The 20,222-nt window shown below is 48.8% G+C and overlaps 2 protein-coding genes across 4 annotated transcripts in view; one reads left to right on the plus strand and one right to left on the minus strand.

Annotated features, from left to right (window-relative positions):
* The first annotated feature begins 6,624 nt into the window (after positions 1-6,624).
* Positions 6,625-20,222, plus strand: part of LOC100115853 (hemicentin-1) — a 30,702-nt gene continuing 17,104 nt past the window's right edge. The window contains exons 1-2 of one of the 2 annotated variants that reach the window (XM_031929837.1): positions 6,625-6,957; positions 8,198-9,488. In XM_031929837.1, the coding sequence (XP_031785697.1) occupies positions 9,383-9,488 (106 nt within the window). In that variant the 5' untranslated portion in view covers positions 6,625-6,957; positions 8,198-9,382. The remainder of the gene's footprint in view (positions 6,958-8,197; positions 9,489-20,222) is intronic. The other variant, XM_008214996.3, reaches the window with a different exon arrangement.
* LOC100115890 lies at positions 11,908-19,930 on the minus strand. Of its 2 annotated transcripts, none has more exons than XM_031929838.1 (5): positions 19,415-19,808; positions 14,779-15,048; positions 14,491-14,657; positions 14,259-14,424; positions 11,908-12,404 (listed from the first exon to the last, which is right to left on the minus strand). In XM_031929838.1, exons 1-5 carry the CDS (start codon positions 19,673-19,675, stop codon positions 12,003-12,005), a joined length of 1,266 nt encoding a protein of 421 aa, XP_031785698.1. In that variant the 5' UTR covers positions 19,676-19,808; the 3' UTR covers positions 11,908-12,002. The 2 variants fall into 2 exon arrangements, with proteins under 2 accessions (XP_031785698.1, XP_001600484.1); XM_001600434.6 differs by having other exon boundaries at positions 11,913-12,404; positions 14,491-14,624; positions 19,415-19,930.

Below are 20,222 nucleotides of genomic sequence, written 5' to 3' on the forward strand. Positions count from 1 at the left end.
TCTCTCTCTCTCACTCCCCCTTATTCCTGCGGAAGCCTTTGGAAATTAACGATCTCAATTTGTTCGAGTATGCTCTCTCCTCCTCCTCCGCGGCGGCGGCGGAACTTTTGTCCCGGTTATCTATCGATTGCCATTGTACCTATCTTTGATTCATCACAAATCTCCTCTCCCATCCATCCTCGCGCGCGGCGTTATGGTAGGGAAAATGTACACCGCAGTCGCGCTGTTGTTTTTTCTATAAATTCTGATTGCGTGCAGATGGGGCGAGAGCAAAAGAGAGATAGAGGTGAGAAAGAGTGACGCTCGGTATGAGAGGAGCGATGTTTTAGCCGCGGAGCGCATCCTCCCGCGCGAGAAGTCGACAGTGATGGACGGCGACGAGCGTCGCGGCGCGCGCTCCTTCTCTCCCTCCCTCGACTCTACTCTCTTCTCGCCGTTCCGTAAATCTCGCGGCTGCAGCCTGCTCGAGATGCGCGCCCGTTTATTCTTCTTAACTTGTGCCACTTTTAACCGCCAACCATAGTCATCCTAATTAATACGCTGGTTCGCACCTCTCGAGTCGAAAAGACGTCGGAAGGATGAGCCGATTAGATTAAATTACCCGCGGCCTAATGTAAACTGCGAGCGGGCAAAACTCGTCGCTGCGCTGTATTATACGCAGAGTTACAATGGATGTTGCTCGCTACTCGGGAGGAAGTTGACTTACAATTATGCGATCTTCTCGCGGTATGGCCGACCATACTTCAAGTCGGATCGGGTCGTTAGGTATGCGCCGCTCCGACAAACGGTGCCCGTGAGTCGAATACATCATACTATGTGCGCCATCGACAACGCTCCATATACATTCGCGAGCAAATAATGCACTGATATCCTCTTCTTGCTCACGTCACTGCTGGCTGCTGGGAGTTGAATTTTCATCAGGATGCGAAGAATTTTGCGATTTGAACAAAGATCGCTTGAAACAGCGCATTAAAGCGCTGTTATTAATTCAGAAAACTTCCTTATTCGTTTCAATTAAAATTAAATACTCTTTGCTTTGACTGTTTGAGTGAAAATCTGCGCTAATGAGATCCATATCAGTTGAAAGAATAATCCATTTGAGTAAACGAGCTTGTTCAATTGGCGTTTGCAGCTGTAAAATACGTCGAGTTCGGAGAAATAATATTATTACTTCGTTATAGACGCTTCGTCAAAAAGTACACACAAACGCCTGCGCAGGCTTACAACTCCTCTGCAGGGTTTGCGCGCATTTTATCATTAATATAACTTTGAATTCGATGAAACAAACTGATTATTTTGGTTTGGGCATGGTATTGGGGAGTTTGGGGGATGGATACCTTGGCTTCGGAAGGCATGCAGTTAATGGCGGTTGCAGAGCTTGGGCGAGTCTTCGGTTTCGGCGACGAATGTGCCTAAGGGCAGCGCTTTGGATTCGGAATCGAGCAGCATTGTCCAGTTCGGAGAGAGAATGATTTGGGGTCAGCAAAATTCAATGCAACAACCGTAGTTGCACTCACTCCTTCAACGTCCGCCGCTCGGCGGCTTGCATTATCCGGCCGGATGCTCCACATCAGCCCGCGCTCTCGCCCTCCGGAGCGTCGTCAGCAATAAGCTATCAGCATGAATTTTTGCCGGCAACTCCGCAGCTCGGTGAAAAGAACAGAAGGGGCCGGCCGCGCACTTTGGAGGAGAGTGCAGTGCAGGCTGTATAGCAGCCATACGGCTGGAGTTATGCAGCGGCGCCGCCGGCAGGAAGGCTAAATTAGCAGTCGAGCCGGCGCAAGCAGGTACGCGAGGGAGATAACGATATTAGACGCGCGCCGGCTCACCTTTGACTCGATAATTCAATTATTTTACAGAGCCGCGCGCGGCTGGCTCCCCTCCTCCGTTCCGCGCAGCCCCGGCGCTTCGAGACTATATAGGAGCTTGCAGGTATGCACGCGCGCAACGCTTCTGTGCGCGCCCATAACAGCTTTAGCGGCTTAATAGCCGAACAACCTCCCGCCGCATTTCCATACTGTATAGCGATATATAGGCAGGATGTGCGAGGAGCGCCGAGTCGGAGGCTTTAAGAATGGGAAATAAGAAGCGGCAAGTCAGCAGTGCGCGGCGAGATTTACCGCGCGGAGAAAAGAGTTTGTTTCCGCGACTGGCTGTTGTTGCGCTTGTCGCCGGAGGCCCGCCTCTAGCGTGTTGCCGCGTCAGCGTGTCTTCTGTTATCTCTCCAAAGACAGCGACATGGGACGAGCAGCGCCGGGCTGCAAGCTGAGCGCGCTGCGGGCGCTCCAAACGAAGACTAATGCTCTCGCGCTCGGCCCATTAAATATTTGCTCTAATTAAGAATCGAGCGCGTCGTCGCCGCCGCCGAGCAAAGGCAAATAGTCCTCCGGCAAAGCAGCGGCGGCAGCAATTGACGCTGAGGCAACGCCATTACGCCGTGACGTCGGTCGATAAACCCTCTCGGCGAGCCCCAGGCGTATACGCCATGTACACGCACGCGAGGCAACACGGGCGCGAAGCGTACATTACTATCGCGCACTTCTGCCTTTTACCCGCGACTTACCCAGCTCCATGTATACTTTGCGCCGCCGCCGCCGCCGCCGCTGCTGCAGCCAATATAATTGGAGCTCTTTCGCCGAGGAAGCTGCAATTTGTCGCGTCGGGGCTGAGGCCGAGGGAGAAAAGCGAGCGGAAAGCGAAAAAGAGAGGAAGGGAGAAAGCGATTGAGTGGATAGAAAAGCCATTAGATAAAAGCGCGTAAAGTCTGTGTAAAAGGAGTGCTCGATAAGTATCGCGATCCTCTTTGGAGATGCTGCTGGCAAGAAGTAGGCTGCTTCTCTCGGCTCTCTCGAAAGCAATCGCCTCGAAACGACTCGCGTCCTCCTCTACGTATATGCATATATAGATAGGACGTAGAGCAGCGAATATATTTACGTCGAAGTGGAAAACACGGCCGATTTGATACTTCCCACTCCCCTTATTTTTATTCCTTAGCCGCATCTGCGCCGCGGGATTTTGATCCCCGCACTCGCCGTGTAATAATTTGATTAAACCCGATAGTGGAAGCGCTGCAGCCATCGCGAAACTTACACCCGATTCGGCTGCGAGCGCGACGCGAATTAATTCGTTGACGGAAAAACTTTGCTGATATTCTCGCGCTTGTCAAGCGCGGTTCTGTTAATTGCACTTATAAAACTTATGCACTTGGCTTGCTTCGTCGAAAGTCTATATAATTTTATGTATAAGCTGATTTTCCTAATTAAGAGCCGCCTCTCTCCGTGCGGTGTTTTGGCAAGATTTAGGCAAGGCGCTCTTCGGCTTATCTCCTTGCCTACGTGTTACGTTGCCGGGCATAAAACTTTGAATACTCGCGCGAACAGAGTGCCAGCTGAAAGAACTGTCCTCGCGTCGATCGATGTGGCAAAAAAATTGTACCGTACCTTCATTGTGACACTTACATGTCTATAACGCAGCGCGATAATAAAGACCGAGTGATAAACGGCATGGAAGCTCCATCAGTCATGGGGGCAACGAAGCAACAGTCCTAAAACAGTAAAACCCCCATCAATCACATGTGGGCCAGCGGCGGCGGCGGCGGCGGCGGCAGAAGAATCCAGTTCTATACATATATGTATACAGAGCTACTTCGGAAAATCGTAATATCGTAATTCAGCGCGTTATCAGCGGAGCAGCCCTCATATCCGCAGCTTCATCAGTTCCGCGGCGCACACACACACACACACACACATATATATATATATATATATATATATATATATATATATATATATATATATATATATATATATATATATATATATATATATATATATATATATATATATATATATATATATATATATATATATATATATATATATATATATATATCTACGCGTAGCGCGCGCGTGCAGCAGCTGCGGGCCGGGCTTGTTGCGCGACTGGACTACGGCAGTGCTATTTGCACGACGCCGGCTATCCATTTGACGCCATCCATTAGAGCATTAGCGAGGATTTCCAAGACTTAGAGGCAGAGTAGAGTAGGCTCGGCCTCTCGAATATGCGCGCGCGCGCGCGCGTGGCGAGCAGATGCAAGTTCCGCCGTATAACTACTCTGCACCGGGTCCAGTATCAAGAGCCTAAATCAAGCGCGCTCTCGCGAGCCAGATACGACCAGCGCAGTATTTCCAATTAACACTCGACAGTGCGGTGCGCAGCGGGCCTGCGAGGACAAAGGCACGGAAGAAGCTCGATTATATTAGCGTTGCGATTGTCTCGGATTCCAGCGCCTCTTCATTACGGGCCACTATCCGCAGCCGCGCGCCGTTGATAAGCGATGGATGAAAAGTACCGAGACAATAGCAATTTCAGGGCTGCCGGAGATACAGAGACAAAGCAGCGAGCCCGGGTGGATCGAGGTAAATACATACGTCCGATCATCAGCGCCGACACTTTCTCAACTTTGAGTTATATATTGAGCTGCTCCACCGTACAGAGGAGTAAATATAGCCCTCGTAAATAATTATCGCGGGAAAGGGAGTCAATTCGAAGACGAGGGGCATGCGCGGGTCAGCTCGGAACAGTACTTTTCCGCGAGTCCCTTCGAGCTGGCTCGGCGGAACAATGTCCAGACTCGCGGCCGAGATTGGAGTCGCGACCCTCCCTCGAGTATCGGGGCCGCCTTATCACCTCCGCCGAGGCGTGTGCGCCCAGCTGGCCTTTCCTTTTAATCAGCGCGCGCTGTGATTTTCCCAGTGTGTAAGTAGTGTCCGGGGGCCGGCTATTTTTCGAGGCTCGCCTGCCACGGCCACGATCCAATTATTTTAGAGCCGGCCAGTTAGGCGACGTCTGACGTCTTTCATGCCGGCACAAAGGACCGAGCCCGCGGCTGCCGCTCCTCCGCAGGTCCAGCGGCGATCCTCTAATGGCCATATCGACCGGCCTCGCGCTCGCGCCCGCGCGCTAATATTTCACCTTATATATATACGTATCATGTAACACGTATCATGACCATCATCCTTTTCGAGACTTGGCCAACGCGGAGCGCGCATAACAGCTATCTCGCCCGGAGCGGCTTCCTTATTGAGTGTGCGAGGCCTCGTTGAAGCCGTGTTTGCGAGGAAACGGAATCCGGACAACAATTCCGATAGCGGAAAGCCGTCTGCCTCTATACTCACGTGCGAGTACGTGGCTCGGCGAGAGAGCGGGATTTTTCCGGCGGCTGCGGCGCTGCTACTGCTGATGCTGGCCTCGGCTTTTCGAGAGAGCCGGAGATATGGTTTTTCGAACGCCGAGGAAACGTATACAGCGCGGAGAAAGAGAGAGCTTTGTCGGAGGTGCAACCGACTAGATTTACAGACGTGCGCTCTATATACCTATATCGCGATTTCGGCGCTGAAAGGATTTCGAGCCCGAGTTTTTGCCGCTGGATTCGCGCTGGGTATATTTCTTCGCCTCGGGTCGCCGCGATGAGGGGTAAATAAATGAATACATCAGCGATTTGGCGATCGCGATTAGATTCAAAGAAATTGAAAGAAAGCCTCGGTAATCGATACGCGCGATGCGAAACGCAAGCGAGAGCTGCTTCCGAGACCGGCTTGTATGTTTCATACACGCCTGTTTCGTTAAATATCGACGTTGTTTGTAGGATAGGAGAGATATTAATTAGGACATTAATATCTTATTATATTTTCGAATGTTCGAGAGACAGAAACAAACCGGTATATTTTAGGATTGGAATAATCACTACTATTATTTATTAGAGAGGCTGGATATTTTCTTTCGAAACGTCGGCACAATGAACAACGTTGAATTTCGTTCGTAGTGATTATTCCAATTCTAAAGCTTAAAAATACAACGAGCATTAAAGTCCTTGATTATTATAAAACCGGTATGTGTATAATAAACGAGTAAAATACGTACAGCGAACGAATAATGAGTACGGTAAAAAAAGAAAACTAGAAGTCAGGCGTTGAGCAATATTTTTGTGGCTTCAACACGGCGTACCGTCGACGAAATACGGGCTCTAAAACGATAAAATTTTGGTGTAGGGCTCTCGATGCTTTTCCAAGCGCTTATTTTTGCTCTATGATTCAAGAAAACGGTAGTCCTGTGCATGGTGGATAGGCATGCACGATGCACCTGTGCAGCTGAATATTTCCAAACGACGAGCCGACGTGTGATGAGAAATGCGCGAACTCTACCTCGCGGCCTCGTCTCAGCTGGCACAAAGCAAAGACGCCCGCGCTTCCTAATCCAGTATTCATAAGAGAAATCAGGGGCGCTGTTCCCTCGTCCACGCACGGCCGCGATTGACAGCCCGTTGATTAACTCGATTGCAGCGCAAGCTCCCGAGCGCTACAGTGGCGCAGAATCGCATAAAAAAGACTCGCGCGCCATTCATACGACGCGAGAGAGCGGATCAATCGAGCAAAGGCGAGCGTGTGCGCGATTTTATTTATTTGCGCGCGAGGGCGCAGAGAGAGGCTTAATAATTCGAGCGCTGCGGTCACGGGGTGCGAACGGCTGCTGCTGCTGCTCCAGGGGTAGGCAGCGAGCGCGAGGGGAGGAGAGGAGCGGGAGTGGGGCTCGCCGGCTACGCGAGCGCCGTCGACTCCCCAGCAGCAGCGACGGCAGCAGTTCGAGCTCGGCAGCGCCGGCGCCCAGACTCGCTGCCGCCTCTCCGTCCCCGTTCTCTCGCAGCGTCATTTGTGTCCTCTCGACGCATCTCCTTCTCCTCCTTCTCGAGTGATGTGATGCCTGTACGTGTGCGTCGTCTTGGTGCGTCGAGTGCGCTGCACGAGCTGTACCGTGGAACCTGCTGCTGCTGGGGAGGCGATGACGACGACGACGATGACAATGCTAGACTCTGCTCCGAGGAGACATTGCGGCCTGCGCTACTGAGGGACTGGTCCGCCAACCCAAGGAGAGCACTCCTTGCGACAACGGTCAGCGCATGTAAGGCTGCTCTTCCATGCCTAGGCTACGCGCTGTCCTCGCAACGAGCGCGCGTTCATTTCGATCAGTGCAAAGAAAGTCCGAGTACCGCACGCCGGAGAGAACGTGCATGCAGCTTCTCGAGCCGCGCGCAAAGACGGAGACTCGAGTTAATTAATAGCGACTTGTTCGGCCGGCGCCTCTGCTCCCCTTTCGGCGGCCCGCTCCGCCACTTGCCATGAGAAACAGGAGCGCTCTCTCGCGCTCTGCTCGCCTCTTCTATAATTATGTCACTATACAGCCGGGCTCTCCTCGCCTCCGTTTCTTTTAATTCTTCAACGTGCGCCTGCTTCCTCTTCGTCTGCACTTTCTTATCTTCCTCTGGGAAGAGCGATTCGGCGAAACTCTATGCAGCTCGGTAAATCAATTCCGCCGACGCTCGCGCGCGTACACGTATACACGCACGGAGATGAGCGACGTATAGACGCGTGTCAAAGCCGGCCGATGATTGATGACTCGCGGGGCTGCCTCGACGTGCCTGCATGTATACGCGTGCTCGACTGGGCCAAGATAAAGAGGCCCGGCCAACTGTCCATTCCTCTCGATCGAGCCGACTAACGCCGCTCGGTACGGCCCCTCTCGCTGTTGTGCTGTGTTTCGTTGATTGCTCTGCACGCGCGTTACGGATTGCAGAACTGCCGATTCCGCCTTAGGATCTATTTTTTTTTTCACGTGACGAGAGGGATTGGAATTTCTAATTCCGAGTGGGATCAGTCGCGTTTATGGCCCGAACATTTCAACGCGTATGCCGCTCTCGAGATCGGTCGCTTTAGAGCCTAAAAAAATCTGTAATCGACGAAGCATCATCGAGCCCTGCATATCGCTGTAATCGGCCGCAGTTTGCATGCATTATCGAGGCGCTTAATCTCGCGCGCGGCTGAGCTGTCCGGCGCGTGTCGGTTCGACGCGGGATTTTCAGAATTCGGATTAACGCCCCCGTGAAAAGGCTGCATCGCGATCGGGTGCAGGAGGAAATTACGGCGCTCGCGCGAAAAGGAGCGATTCGAAAGAGAAACTGAAATTAAGTCGCGGCATGCATCGCCGCCGGTAGATGATGGATCGGGCGAGGCATTATCCCCGACGCGTCGGCATACATCACACGCGCGGCAAAAAGCTCCCAAGATATAGCGCACTCCGCAGTCGCGTTTCGGGTTAATCGCGTTTTTACTCGCGCTTCTCGATAACCGACCTTTCTCCGCAGGGGGCAACGAGATGCCTTTGAAGGAACTGCCTCCTGGAGCACTTGCACGTGTATACGAATGCTTGTAATGTCGAGTAATTAATCTGATGCACGGTGAAGGCAAGGGGCAAAGGAGGTCGAGGCAAGTAGATTTCCAGGGGGTGGCGGCTGCAGGGCGGCTCCTCTTTCTTTTCTCCTCGGGCATAGAGTGTTGTATAGGCATCTGCGAGTCGCGGCTGCACCCGGTGAGAATTTAAAATAGATTCGCCGTGCGGCGCCCGGGCATCGACGACCACGAGGAGACGGGCTTATCGCGCGCGCGCTCCTGGCAAGGGCTTTGACGACGCCACAACAGAGAGAAAGAGAGAGAAAAAGACGGCCCGGCCAGCTCGAGCGAGCCGAAAGATAGACCGTTTATGGAGAGTTTTCCCGGCACTGCATTCTTCTTCTCTCCCTCGGTCTTTCTTTTGCACGCCCGCGCGCTATATTTCCCTTTGCCGTGCACGAGGCTCCGGGCGGAGGACGCTTGCCCTCCCGCGCGAGCGTACAAATATGGGTATGCGCGCGGGCCGGCCTCGTTGACCCGCGGACATGGATCCCTGCGTTTACTATCGGCCAACAAGCGCGAACCAGCGCGCGGCTAAAAACAAGAGCGAGGGGCGGGGGAGTCCGCTAATGCCCGCAGGGGCGCATCGCGAGAGTCCTGCCAGAGACACGGCACTTATCGCGCGCAGGACTAAAAATTTTGCCCATTTGCCAAGTGACATTTAGAGCGTTGAATAGGGATCGTTAGCGTCTGCCAGAAGTACATTACAAAAGTTGGAGCTTCCCCGGGCGGATGCAAACGCGGCACAAGGCTCCGAGGCTGAAAAGATGCTTCGGTTATTGTGGCGACGAGGCGCAAGTGAGAAAGTACGGGCACAGCGGCGCCGCTCACCCGGTTCGTCCTCGCTCGCGCTATCATCCGGCCGGCGGAACGTGCTCGCGCAATTTCGAACTCTCGTCTTCGAGAATTCCCGCGAAAAGTTCGCGACCATCCGTAGATATGCATGTCCAGCTTTGTGACTCGCTGCTTTGACGACGGGCCGAGGACAATACTTGTGTGTGTCTGTATGTCTCTCTCTGTCTCTCTCTCTCTCTCTCTCTCTCTCTCTCTCTCTCTCTCTGTCTCGCAGGAATCCGCACCCATGGGAGCGCAGTGAGAGGATGTTGTCAGCGAGCTTTTTCCAAGCTGTCTTGGCGCTCCTCGGAGGCTTGCACACGCTGCGCTTCGCTCAGTCTGCCCTCGTCATGCCTACGATAAGAACCACGGGTGAGTGCACTTTTTCCAGTCTCTTTTTCCCGATTGCGATAGCGGCTTTCTTAGATGTTCGCCGCGCACTCGATTCATGCGCTCGCGTTATTTCGAATCGTCTTATTTAATAGAGTTTTCTATATGAAAAAGGTGTGGTCAAGGTTTGGTAAACTTTTGGAGCATGAGAAAAAAGTCATAAGCATTTTGCTTCGGTTCGGAATTAACTCGAAATTTGCAGGGCTTTATGGAGAGTTAGTTAAACAACTGACGAATTATTGAGCGCTCGTAAAACATGGTTTGGAGCTTGGGTATGTGCAGAGCTCAAAAATGGGTCAAATCTGCAGCTTCCGCATTTGAAACTTTTTAACGATAATTATGATTATGTTGATACGGAATCGCTTAGAAGGTAAAACCATCTTTCGTTGTACCTCGACTTCTGCAAGTTTTCAGGCTTTAATTATTATCTTCCGTTTACATTTTTCAATTAAGGCTTGTGCCATTTTACAAGCGACTTTTTTAACGTCAAAAGCGACCTTAACGCACTTGAACCTGGACGCGAAACATGAAATATAGGTTGAGTGATAAACTGCGTTATCTTGCGATGAAAAGTGCGTACGGAAACTGAATTAATTTAAAAATTTGCCGGGAAAAGCAGGAAAACGAGCTCATCGAACGTCAGCTCACATAGCGATTCCCGGAAAAAGAGCATCGCAAATGCCCACGAACACACTCGCAAAGAGAAAGAGAGAGAGAGAGAGAGAGAGAGAGAGAGAGAGAGAGAGAGAGAGAGAAAGAGAGAGAGAGAGAGAGAGAGACAGAAGTCGTCCGCATAAAACATCCCGTCGCAACAAAACGCGCGCGCGGCTCTAATATCAAGTGCAGCCTTCCTCCCCGACATTCCCGGAGCACAATCACCTAAAAGTCCGCTCGCGCGCGCACTCCACTACAATGCACGACAGTAGTCGCAGTAACAGCCCTCCTCCCCCCGCTACACTCTCTCTCTCTCTCTCTCTCTCTCTCTTTCTCTCTCTCTCTCTCTCTCTCTCTCTCTCTCGAAAGAATATCATCCGATGCGCGCGCGGGGGAGGGCTTCCCCAGGCAGCTGGCAAAAGCCGCGCCGGTCGATGGCTATACGCCGGACTAATGCATAAACAATGCAGCGTTTATCCGCTTCTCTTTCACCCGATGAATAATACACCACTCGCCCACACACAAGAGGGGGAGGGGGATTATCGAGGAAAAACGCGCGGCTCCACCCCGATACTGTCCTCACTCCGAGCTGTTTTATTGTGGCGCAGGATTTTTTAAACAATATTCCGGGCGCTTGGACGGCTTCCAATAGCAAATCGAATGTAGGGGAGTAACTGTTGAGCACGAATTACACGCGCCGGCGCTTATATTTATTCTGGCGCTGATACAGTCGGCCCTTGAAATCAGGACTCGCGCGCAAACGAGCGGCATTACACTAGCTGACTCGGCTCTCTGCACCGCGCATTTACTTAGACTCGATCCGGCTGTGTATGCACTACACTCCGTCGGCAAGCGAGAGCTACGTACGTACATCGTGTACTATGCATGCGCTGCGTCTTTTTCTTCCCGTATTAGGGAGAAGCGCGCGCCTGCCATATCTGGCGCTCTCTTCATCACATTACTCCTCCCGGCCGTCGGCGTGATAAAACTTTCAGCGCCTCATCGCCCATATCTTATCGCTCGCGCTCGCGACTTGGTGACTTTATTTTCTCTCCTTCTTATCCCGCCGGCGCTCGAGGGCCGGCCTGCGGGAGAAAAAAGAGCTCGCATAGCGGACACGTACTCGCGCTCAAAGCACTGCATTAACGTTCTAACGCTGTGTGTGCTGTCGCTGCCGCCGCAGGGGCGTACGTTTCACGGGAAACTGCGTGTAAACTGATTGCGAGCAAATAGTCCCTGCTTCGCTCCGCTGGGCTATGATTATGATTGCGCGCTTCTGTGCGTCCTCCCGATGCGCGCGCGCGTGCGCCAGTAAAGAAACTAACGAGTCATTTTTCCCATCGGAACGGCGCTTTTTTCTCCGGATGAACCGCGGCTGCGGTGATTCATCAGCCGCGGTCGGTTTAATGAAAACTATTGTCGCCGCGCGCACATTACGCGTACGCGCGCTCAATTTGATTTTGTTAAAGCGTCGGCTTCTTCAAGCAGCAATAATTTGCCGACGCAATTAACGCGACTCTCGGCCTCTCTCGCTGGCGACAATTATAATAACGGGTGTTACCGTTGCATGACTGCCTGCGCCAAAGTATATTTATTATCGACGATGTGTGCGAGCGTTGTTGCGCTGGAATGTGCGCCACACCAGTGCCGACTGGATCGATCTGAGACGCGGGCTTCGAAACTCGCTGATTGGTGGATTTTGCGAGCTTGCATTTCGCTGGGAGACCGTCGGCAATGAATGCGGAACTTTTGCAGACAGACGTCATGTGTATTTTGCAACGTGTACAAATAACAGAACGAAATTGTTGAAGGGAGTTGTTGTGTGGTAAATACAGCCGGCGCTCAGTCGAGCAGTCCCATCTCATCGAACTTGGGCAGCCTCCTGGCCATGGTCTGCCTGTAGAGCTTGCCCTTGTAGGCCGGATTGTCGTAGGCGTCGCCCTCGGCGCCCATGATCTCGCCGAGGTCCTTGGCTTCGCTCTTGTCGACCAACAGCACCGGGAGGATCGTGAACGAGGCGACCATGCCGTAGAGCGCGCGCTCGCGCAACATCCTCTTGAGCTCGGCCATCGTGGGCGGAGGCGTCTTGCAGCCCACCTCGGACATCGTCGACGACAGGACTCGCAGGTACTCGTGCAGCAGCGTGTCCTCGTGCGCGAGCAGCGTGTCGTCGGCCAGGCTCGTGTTGAAAAAGTACTGCAGGTCTATCGCCGGCGAGGTGTAGGCGCACATCTGGAAGTCCACCTGCAACCGGGTGTTTAGGAGATTTTAGTCGCCGCTCTGGCTCTCGATGTGCTCGTGATTTTTATTTATACAGCGGGCAATTCGTCCGAACCCGCGTATTATAAGTCTGCGGCCAATTTTTATACCCCCTTTCATTTTTGCCAATCTTCAATTTTGTACAACCTCGAGTGGCTGCAGAATTAAAAAATACGGAACGGTTTAAGGTGGATATACACAGCTAAAATAAATTTTTTTTTTCATCTTTCTACCATTCAAGGTGTATCCACTCCCTCTGATTCATAATCTTGTGATCGAGCGCGAATGTTGTTGTTTATGTTCAGTCTATGATCGTGGCAGTTGATTAGCTGAGACGTGCACGATTTCAATAAAGAGTAAGTATGAGTCTGTGTTCCTTTTCCGTAAATACGTGTTCTTATTTACGTTGAGTCGGACCCGGTCAAATCATTTTCGGGGCTCGCCCGGGATAGTGATTTCAAAAAGTGATCGAGTGAAAAATTCATGCTTCTACGTTCCGGAAAAATGTCAAAAACCTCAAGAAGACCGGTTCAACCGGCTGAGCTGTCTCGACCATCACTCACCGCAGCGAATGCAGAAATTTCTGCATTGGATAAAAAGCTACAGGAAGCTATTCGATTGAAGAATCGCAATGGCGTACGATACACGGAACTTTTGGATGCTCGTTCTCAAATTGAAGAAGAGAATGGAGCAGAGAATGTCCGACTGAAAGATCAGCTGCTAGGTGACCAGTTAAGTCATTTTCGGAATATAATAGAAATGCAGATACACTTACAACAGAAAGAGAGAATACTAGAATCAATAACACTGCTTTGTCTTTCGATCAGAATCGACTAGGATTAGGAACTCCTTATCAATCAATCCTTTAATATCCGAGAATCGTGATTTAGCTTCTAATGTATAAGCAATTCTGTTTTACCGGACACTAGACCTACTCACTCAGATCAACTAATTGCTAGAGCAAACAATTGGACTCTCGAAACTAAAACGATGGCTCTTATATCTTGTTTAAAAGGGAGAGCAAGTTCAATTCTCACGGAATATTTTGGTGACATACGATGCTAGGGTCACGCAGCGATTCGTAGAATTCGGCCTTTGAATTTCGTCTGATTATGCCGCGAAATTCGAATGCTAGCATCAACAGGCTGGAACCCGCTTAACGAGTAAGCACTCGAATCAGAGCGAAGTTCGTGCATGCAATAACACAAAGTCGCAGCAAGGAGAGATACATGCGAAAATGAAGGCCACTCATTTGCCGTCTGAATATTCTGAATACAAATCGCCTTCCAATATGCATATTAAATTCCCTTTCATCCCGCCGCACACGGCAGGTATTAAGTATAATATAACCCCGTACAGGCGGGAGAGGAAAACTTTAAGTGCCACCGCGTCGGCCCTTTCGACGGGACAGAAAGCGCGCAACTCGGCCGAAGAATCTAAATTTAAAATGCTCCTTTTTTTCTCCCTCACGATCTCTCGCTCACTCGTCGTCGGAGCCTTGAATAATAAATTGGCGAATACGCTCGAGAGCGCGAGTTTTAATTATTTTGGCGGCCCCCGTACGAGTTCGAAAAGTGCGCGCAGAACAGCGGCCTATAGGTACATGAGCCAAAGTCCAATTGAACTTCAGGGCACGTATTGAATTGGAAATGAAATCGTCGTCGCGCAGGGTGGGGCGTTTTCGCGAGGAAGAAATAAGTGCGGAGAAAGGGGGGCATGCTCGGCGCAAGATAAACGAAGCAAAGGGTTAGCGTTTCGAGAGTCTACACGCGACGCAGGGTCAGTGTTTACGATCGTCATGTAACAGTAGTCTGTATTGTATACAATGCGGTCACTCACGAAAATGTGTCCGACGGGTCGGTTCTTCTCGTTGTACCGGAACAGCATGTTGTTGACCCAGAAGTCACCGTGGTTTATTACGTTGAACTCGTCCTCCCGGCAGACGCTGACTACGGAGCCCTTCTCGTACACCTTGTCGGCCAACTTGAGGATCTTGTCGGAGTACCTGCGCGAAAAGCCGGCTCACGCAAGTTCGTCGGACAAAAATGAAAGGAAGCGAAAGGGGACTCACTTGGAATCGAGCTCGGGCCAGTGGGCGATCTCGCGACCCAGCTGCTTGGTGCCCTCGATGAAGAAGGCCTGCATCTCCACCGGCTGTCTCATGTTGAAGAGCCCGCAGCTGTAGAGCTCCTTCTGCCTCGGCTCCTGAATGGGCGAAAAAGCGAAAAAAAGGCGCCGCTGGTTCAATTGGAACGAGCTCTCTCGCCGTTACGTCGTGCCGCTCGTGTTGTGCGCGTGTATACGACTGCGGGCGCGAGCGGAGTAACGAGCCAGCTGTATAGCGCCGCCGAGTACTTACCTTCTCGCAAAGAGCGACGGAGCTGGCGTGAAATCTCGCCAAGCCGCGAATAGCCAATAAGCAGTGGTCCATGTCGAGGCCGGCTTGACGGTCGGCCATGCGGAAACCGAGTGGCGCCAGGTCTTCAATGACCAGTAACGGCGGATCCTCCTTTTGTGTGAACAAGCCTCGGCCGTTGAGTGGCCTATTGCCGCCCAGCACTTCGTTCATTTTCGCCAGGGTCTCCGTCATCATCATTATCTCGGTCGAGAAGAGACTCGTTTTTGATACCTGAGGACAACACGAGATCGATAAATCACTCACACTGCAGCTACCTAATACTGCGCGATCAGGTTATTATAATATTTAAAAATGAGACCCCTCCAAGTATTGGCATGTTGTGCGGTATCAAAAAGTGTCGGTTCGGCGTCAGCCTGTAAAAAGAAACTATAAATATTATATGAAAGGAAGCCGAAATCAAATGTGACGAAGAATCAAATAAAATGCTTGACTATAAAGTAAGGATGTGCGAGACCGAAAAAGAGCTTCGACTTTTCTCTGGATTCTCGAAATATTTCGGGATTTTTGAAATACTTCGGTATGGCTAAGAAAATAAGTAAAAAGTGTAATTTAACAAGTGGATTACGGAACTAGTGCGCGAAGTAGGTGATTCCCGCATGCCAGTCGAAAAATGCCGGAGACACCTTATATGCGCACGTCTTACGTATAGTATACTATCGAACTGCATTATTTGACACGCCGTGTGCGAAGCTCAATTTAGCATCCACGCTTTGGCGACGCAGCATACGCCAAACCGTATATCGCCTAGGGAGTGTCAAAACATGTTTTACGTTATAATATAAGTTTCAAGAAAGCTAAGCTCTTGATGTGTACATTAATCTTCTTCCCGAATACCTACAACGTATAAGTCACCTGGAACTCTCAAAGCACATGAAACAGGAAAAAATTATATCTCGTAGTGCGCTACGTGGCTTTTGATGTTTTGGTGAAAATTCCGCTTAAAAATCATAAACACGTACTTTACCCGGAACTTTCACATAGGCGATGTCGAGGTATTCAGCGTACGAAAAAATCAAGTCTATATGCCCTACAATATACAAGAGCGAAACAATTACACACCCATTATCGAACGCGCGATACTCTCTACTGAATCATCTTCATCGGCGAAGCCAGGTGCGAAAGGGATTTAAAAAGCGGGCCACTTGACAGTCCCCTCTAAAGAAAACTCTACTTTCGCTCCACTTTTTCATAGGCGAAAAGCGCGTTTTCGTAAATTGCGTAAAATAAATAAATTTGCGATGTATATTGAGCAGTGAAACTGGCGAGAAGACTAGTGACTGGCCAGTTCAAAGCATGATGACTACTTAGGCACTGGCCAAGCACTACTAAGATTCCAAATTAATCAAAACGTAAACAACAAGATGCTTAACCCTGAAAAATACGTACATACGTATATGCTGTATTGCGAGTTATCTTATTATATGTTCACATTTGATTGAGACAAAGTTGTGTGAAGGTCAATTTTACACAGCACGTCAACAAGAATTAGAAGTTAAAAAAATACATTTCATGCATCGAGTTTCATAACCTACAAAAGTGTGTGTTCATAGAATACTTATTTTTGTGAGGGTTAAAATAAAATATTCGGGTTAAAACGTGTTATACATGGTTATTTAAGAGTTATTTATTAGTTTCATAAGTATTTTTCGATAATTACGAGTCAATTTATAGTTATTTACTTGTTTTTACTGCACTTGGCAGTCCTTGGCTAGTGGCATGGGTAAAAATCTGACGAAAATCGCATGGCAACTGTCCAGTTCACTTTAAACCGGGCGTAGACTAGCGAGTCACTACTGAACATTTCTAACAGGGTATAGCAGACAACAATATTACTAAAATGGGAAAAATGATGTTGCAAGACTGCAATATCCTTTTCCTAAAAATATAAAAACTGAAAAACGGTTCAGAACTGTATTGACAATGTCCCTGATAGCACAGAACCGTTTAAAAACGTTAAAAAACGTTTTACTCTAAACCATCTTAACCTTTATAAATCTAGTTTGAAAAACGTTTTATCAACGTTTTAAACACATTGGAAATATCCGCTTTTCGATTTTTAATATAGTAATCAACCCTTTTAAAAAGCGTTTATATGACGTTTTATAATGTGTAAAAGTTAAGAAGTACCACACGTATTGTAACAGATTTGTATGCAAGGTCTAATATTTAATTCTAATATTAAGTTCGTACGAAAATTCACGATGCCCTTGCACGAAGGAATGATGTTGTCTCCTTTGTGATCAGTCGCCTCGTGCACAGAGAAAAATAGTGTCTCTGGGGCCAATGAGATCGAAAGAAAACAGGATTTTTGTCCATGTACTCAAATTGGCGGAACTGCGGTTCGAGGATTGTCGCGACAATAAAAATAGAACCGTAGCGCATAACCTCCTGTTGGGCCACGGTGCCCCGGCGCGGAATAAACGAGTTATTTTGTGATCGGCTATCTCAAGCGCGAAGAACAACTTTGAGCTTAATTCCAAAGAATGTTCGAATCGAGCTCTGTAGTGACGATTTGGCGCGTGTGTTACCGGGGAGGGAAATGCGTTGCCATGAAAAAACAACAGTTGCTTTGTTTTTTCTCGGGACGTGAAAAACGGAGTCCTTGGACGCGAGTCAGTTAGATGAGAGCTTGCACACGGAGCAGACGATCAAAACATATTATGCAGGTTTTTAATAGTACATTACGATACGTGTGACTTAAATGGTTCTTTTTTACACGGCGCAGTTAGCACCCGAGCGTAGCGAGGGCGCTAAGCGCAGTGTAAAACTGAACCATTTAAGTCAAGAGTATTGTATAAAATTTTATAGCACAAACTGCTAAAGTCCGCAAGTCTCGCCTATTCGTGACTAAAGTAGTCCTTATTTACACCGTGAGGTTAGCGCACGAGCGTAGCGAGTGTGATAAACACGGTGCAAAAAAAGGACTACTTTAGTCACAGATAGGCGTGACTTAACAACGGATTTTAGTCACACTGTGCTGTAAACTATATTTACAGTTAAAATGGTTTAATATAGAGTAAAGCGTTTTTTAACGCTTTAAAACGGTTCTGTGCTATCAGGGGTCACTCTTCCAAGAAAAGCGGAAATTCTTACATTTCAATAACGTTTCTAAAACTCGACAATCAACGTTCATTGTAGTTTCGAATGAAATGTTTCGTGATTTCTGGGATAGATTAATCGTTAAGTCAGCGGGAAATCAATGTAAAGCAACAAGTTCTACACAGTTTACAAATCCATAAGCAATTTCTGTTTCCTCAGATCTCGCGAAAATCTCTTGTATACAATCGATCATGAACTTTTTTACTACAGAAACTTACAGTGTATATAGAATAAGAAGAATGCTGAATTGATAATGGGCAACAAAAAATTCTATCGCAACAACAGAAAAGTAAAACTTTGCATTTCGAAGAGTCATTCAAACGTCTGCTGCAAACGACAAATGATACTTATTCAAAAAGTATGACAAGTCAGAAAAACAGTTATAAGGTTATAATTAACGTACGCATTGCCGCGCGATTTTAAGGGCATGCCACACTCCTGTTTTATCGACCTACCAACCAAAATTCAATTTCACTTTTTGGCAAAACGGATGTTCGGAATGAATTTTCCTTTTGGGAATCGCATTCTGAGGGCATAATAATGGGCACTCGACCGTTTTTTCGCAATTATTAAAAAAAAATTTAAGTTATTACTGCAAATTGATTTTTGCGTACGAAGCCGTTGTTTGCGGTTGCCATGTTGGTTACTATAGAAATCCTCTCTTAAGAAAGTGATGGGCTTTGTTGTGAAGCATTTAATTGAGAATCGGTCGCCTGATACAAGAATTAAGGAACGTGAATCAGAAATACGGATTTTATTACATAACCTACAGACGCTTCAAACTGTTGGCGCTGAGCAGGCAGCAAAATTTAAATGTTAATTATGACATGATAAGGAGTGCGCGAAGCGCACTTAAATTTCCTAGTCAATAAAAATACCGGTTTGCTCATTTGTATTTAGCAATAAATTTACTTTTTGGCAAACAAATAGCATTACAGCAGTTGTCCGCCCTTTATTAGACCCTCAGAATACGTTTCCCAAAAGGAAAATTCATTCTGAGTAGCCGTTTCGCCAAAAAGTGGAATCTCAGTTAGGGTCGATAAAACAGGACTGTGGCATGCCCTTAAAGATGAGGTTTCTATGTATTCATCCATTATTTTTTAGTTTTCATGCGTCCATGAATATGGACTCCTATACGAGCATATTTGCAAGTGACACATTTAAATTGGCTGAACATTAATAAAAAACTATACTGCATAGAATGAAGACATTTCCACGAATGACGTTGATGGGATGGTATTCATGATTCCCTAATAGGGGGAGAGGAACATTTTTTATATTATACTGATGCGGCGTTGTCAGAGAGGTCGGAATATGCGACTAAGCCTGTTTTGCGACATTCAAATCAGCAACGTTTCAACGTAATTTCTGGTGAGATCACGCTTTGTTTGCTTCGCTGATGTTTGCAGCTTTTTGAGTAGCTTTTTGCGCGCTAGAACAGCCGTAACTCATCGCCGACAGCAGGAAAAAAACTCACCAGATCTTGGCGCACACCTTCGTCCATCGGCTCGACCTTGACGATAAAAGTCTTCTTCTCGGCGTCGTTTTTGCCGGCGCGCGCGAACTCTGCATTTACACGAAACATCTCACTAGTGTAATTGTCACCCTTGTTCGTGGCTGGCTTGATGAGAACATCGGTTACCTGGATACCCGGGTCGTTCTCCGATTTCCGGAGAATCTTCTCACAGAACTCCGCGTTCACGATCTTCGCGATCTTCCTCAGCATGGCGTCGTCCATTATTCGGATTGTTCGCGAGACGCGAGCGTGCACTTGCGCTACTCGGGGGCTCTGTACGCACAGGATCGGCGCTTCGCTGCTGTCGCGCGAAACAGCGAGTATGGACAGTCTCCGCAGACCGAGCGTCGGAGGCTTTTATACAGACGAAGAGATCGCGAGATTCTTATTACTTGCTGCGACGCTTCCTATACTATTGGCGGTCGAGGCAGCAGCAACGCGAGTAATTACTAGCGCAGCACACGACATGGCCCAGCTGCACGCGTTCGAATTGCTCCGTCATTGGTGTGAGCCGCATCTGCTTTTTCCGACCGCTCTAGGCGTCAGTGTCAACTCTACATGTAGAGCTTTGATAACGCCGGGCTGCAGATAACTCCATCGATTCTTTTGACTCTTTTGAATCTTGAATTAGCTTAAGGGAGTCCTTGCAACTAAGTCGCAATGTTTGTAGCCCAAATCCGCCAACCTAATGTATATGAATACAAAATTTTCCTCGCATTGCTGTTATTGGTGCCGGCTCCAGAGATTATTCAGTGGAAGACTGTTTGCG

Source organism: Nasonia vitripennis, chromosome 4, assembly GCF_009193385.2.
Source record: "Nasonia vitripennis strain AsymCx chromosome 4, Nvit_psr_1.1, whole genome shotgun sequence".
In the NCBI taxonomy this organism is placed as follows: domain Eukaryota; kingdom Metazoa; phylum Arthropoda; class Insecta; order Hymenoptera; family Pteromalidae; genus Nasonia; species Nasonia vitripennis.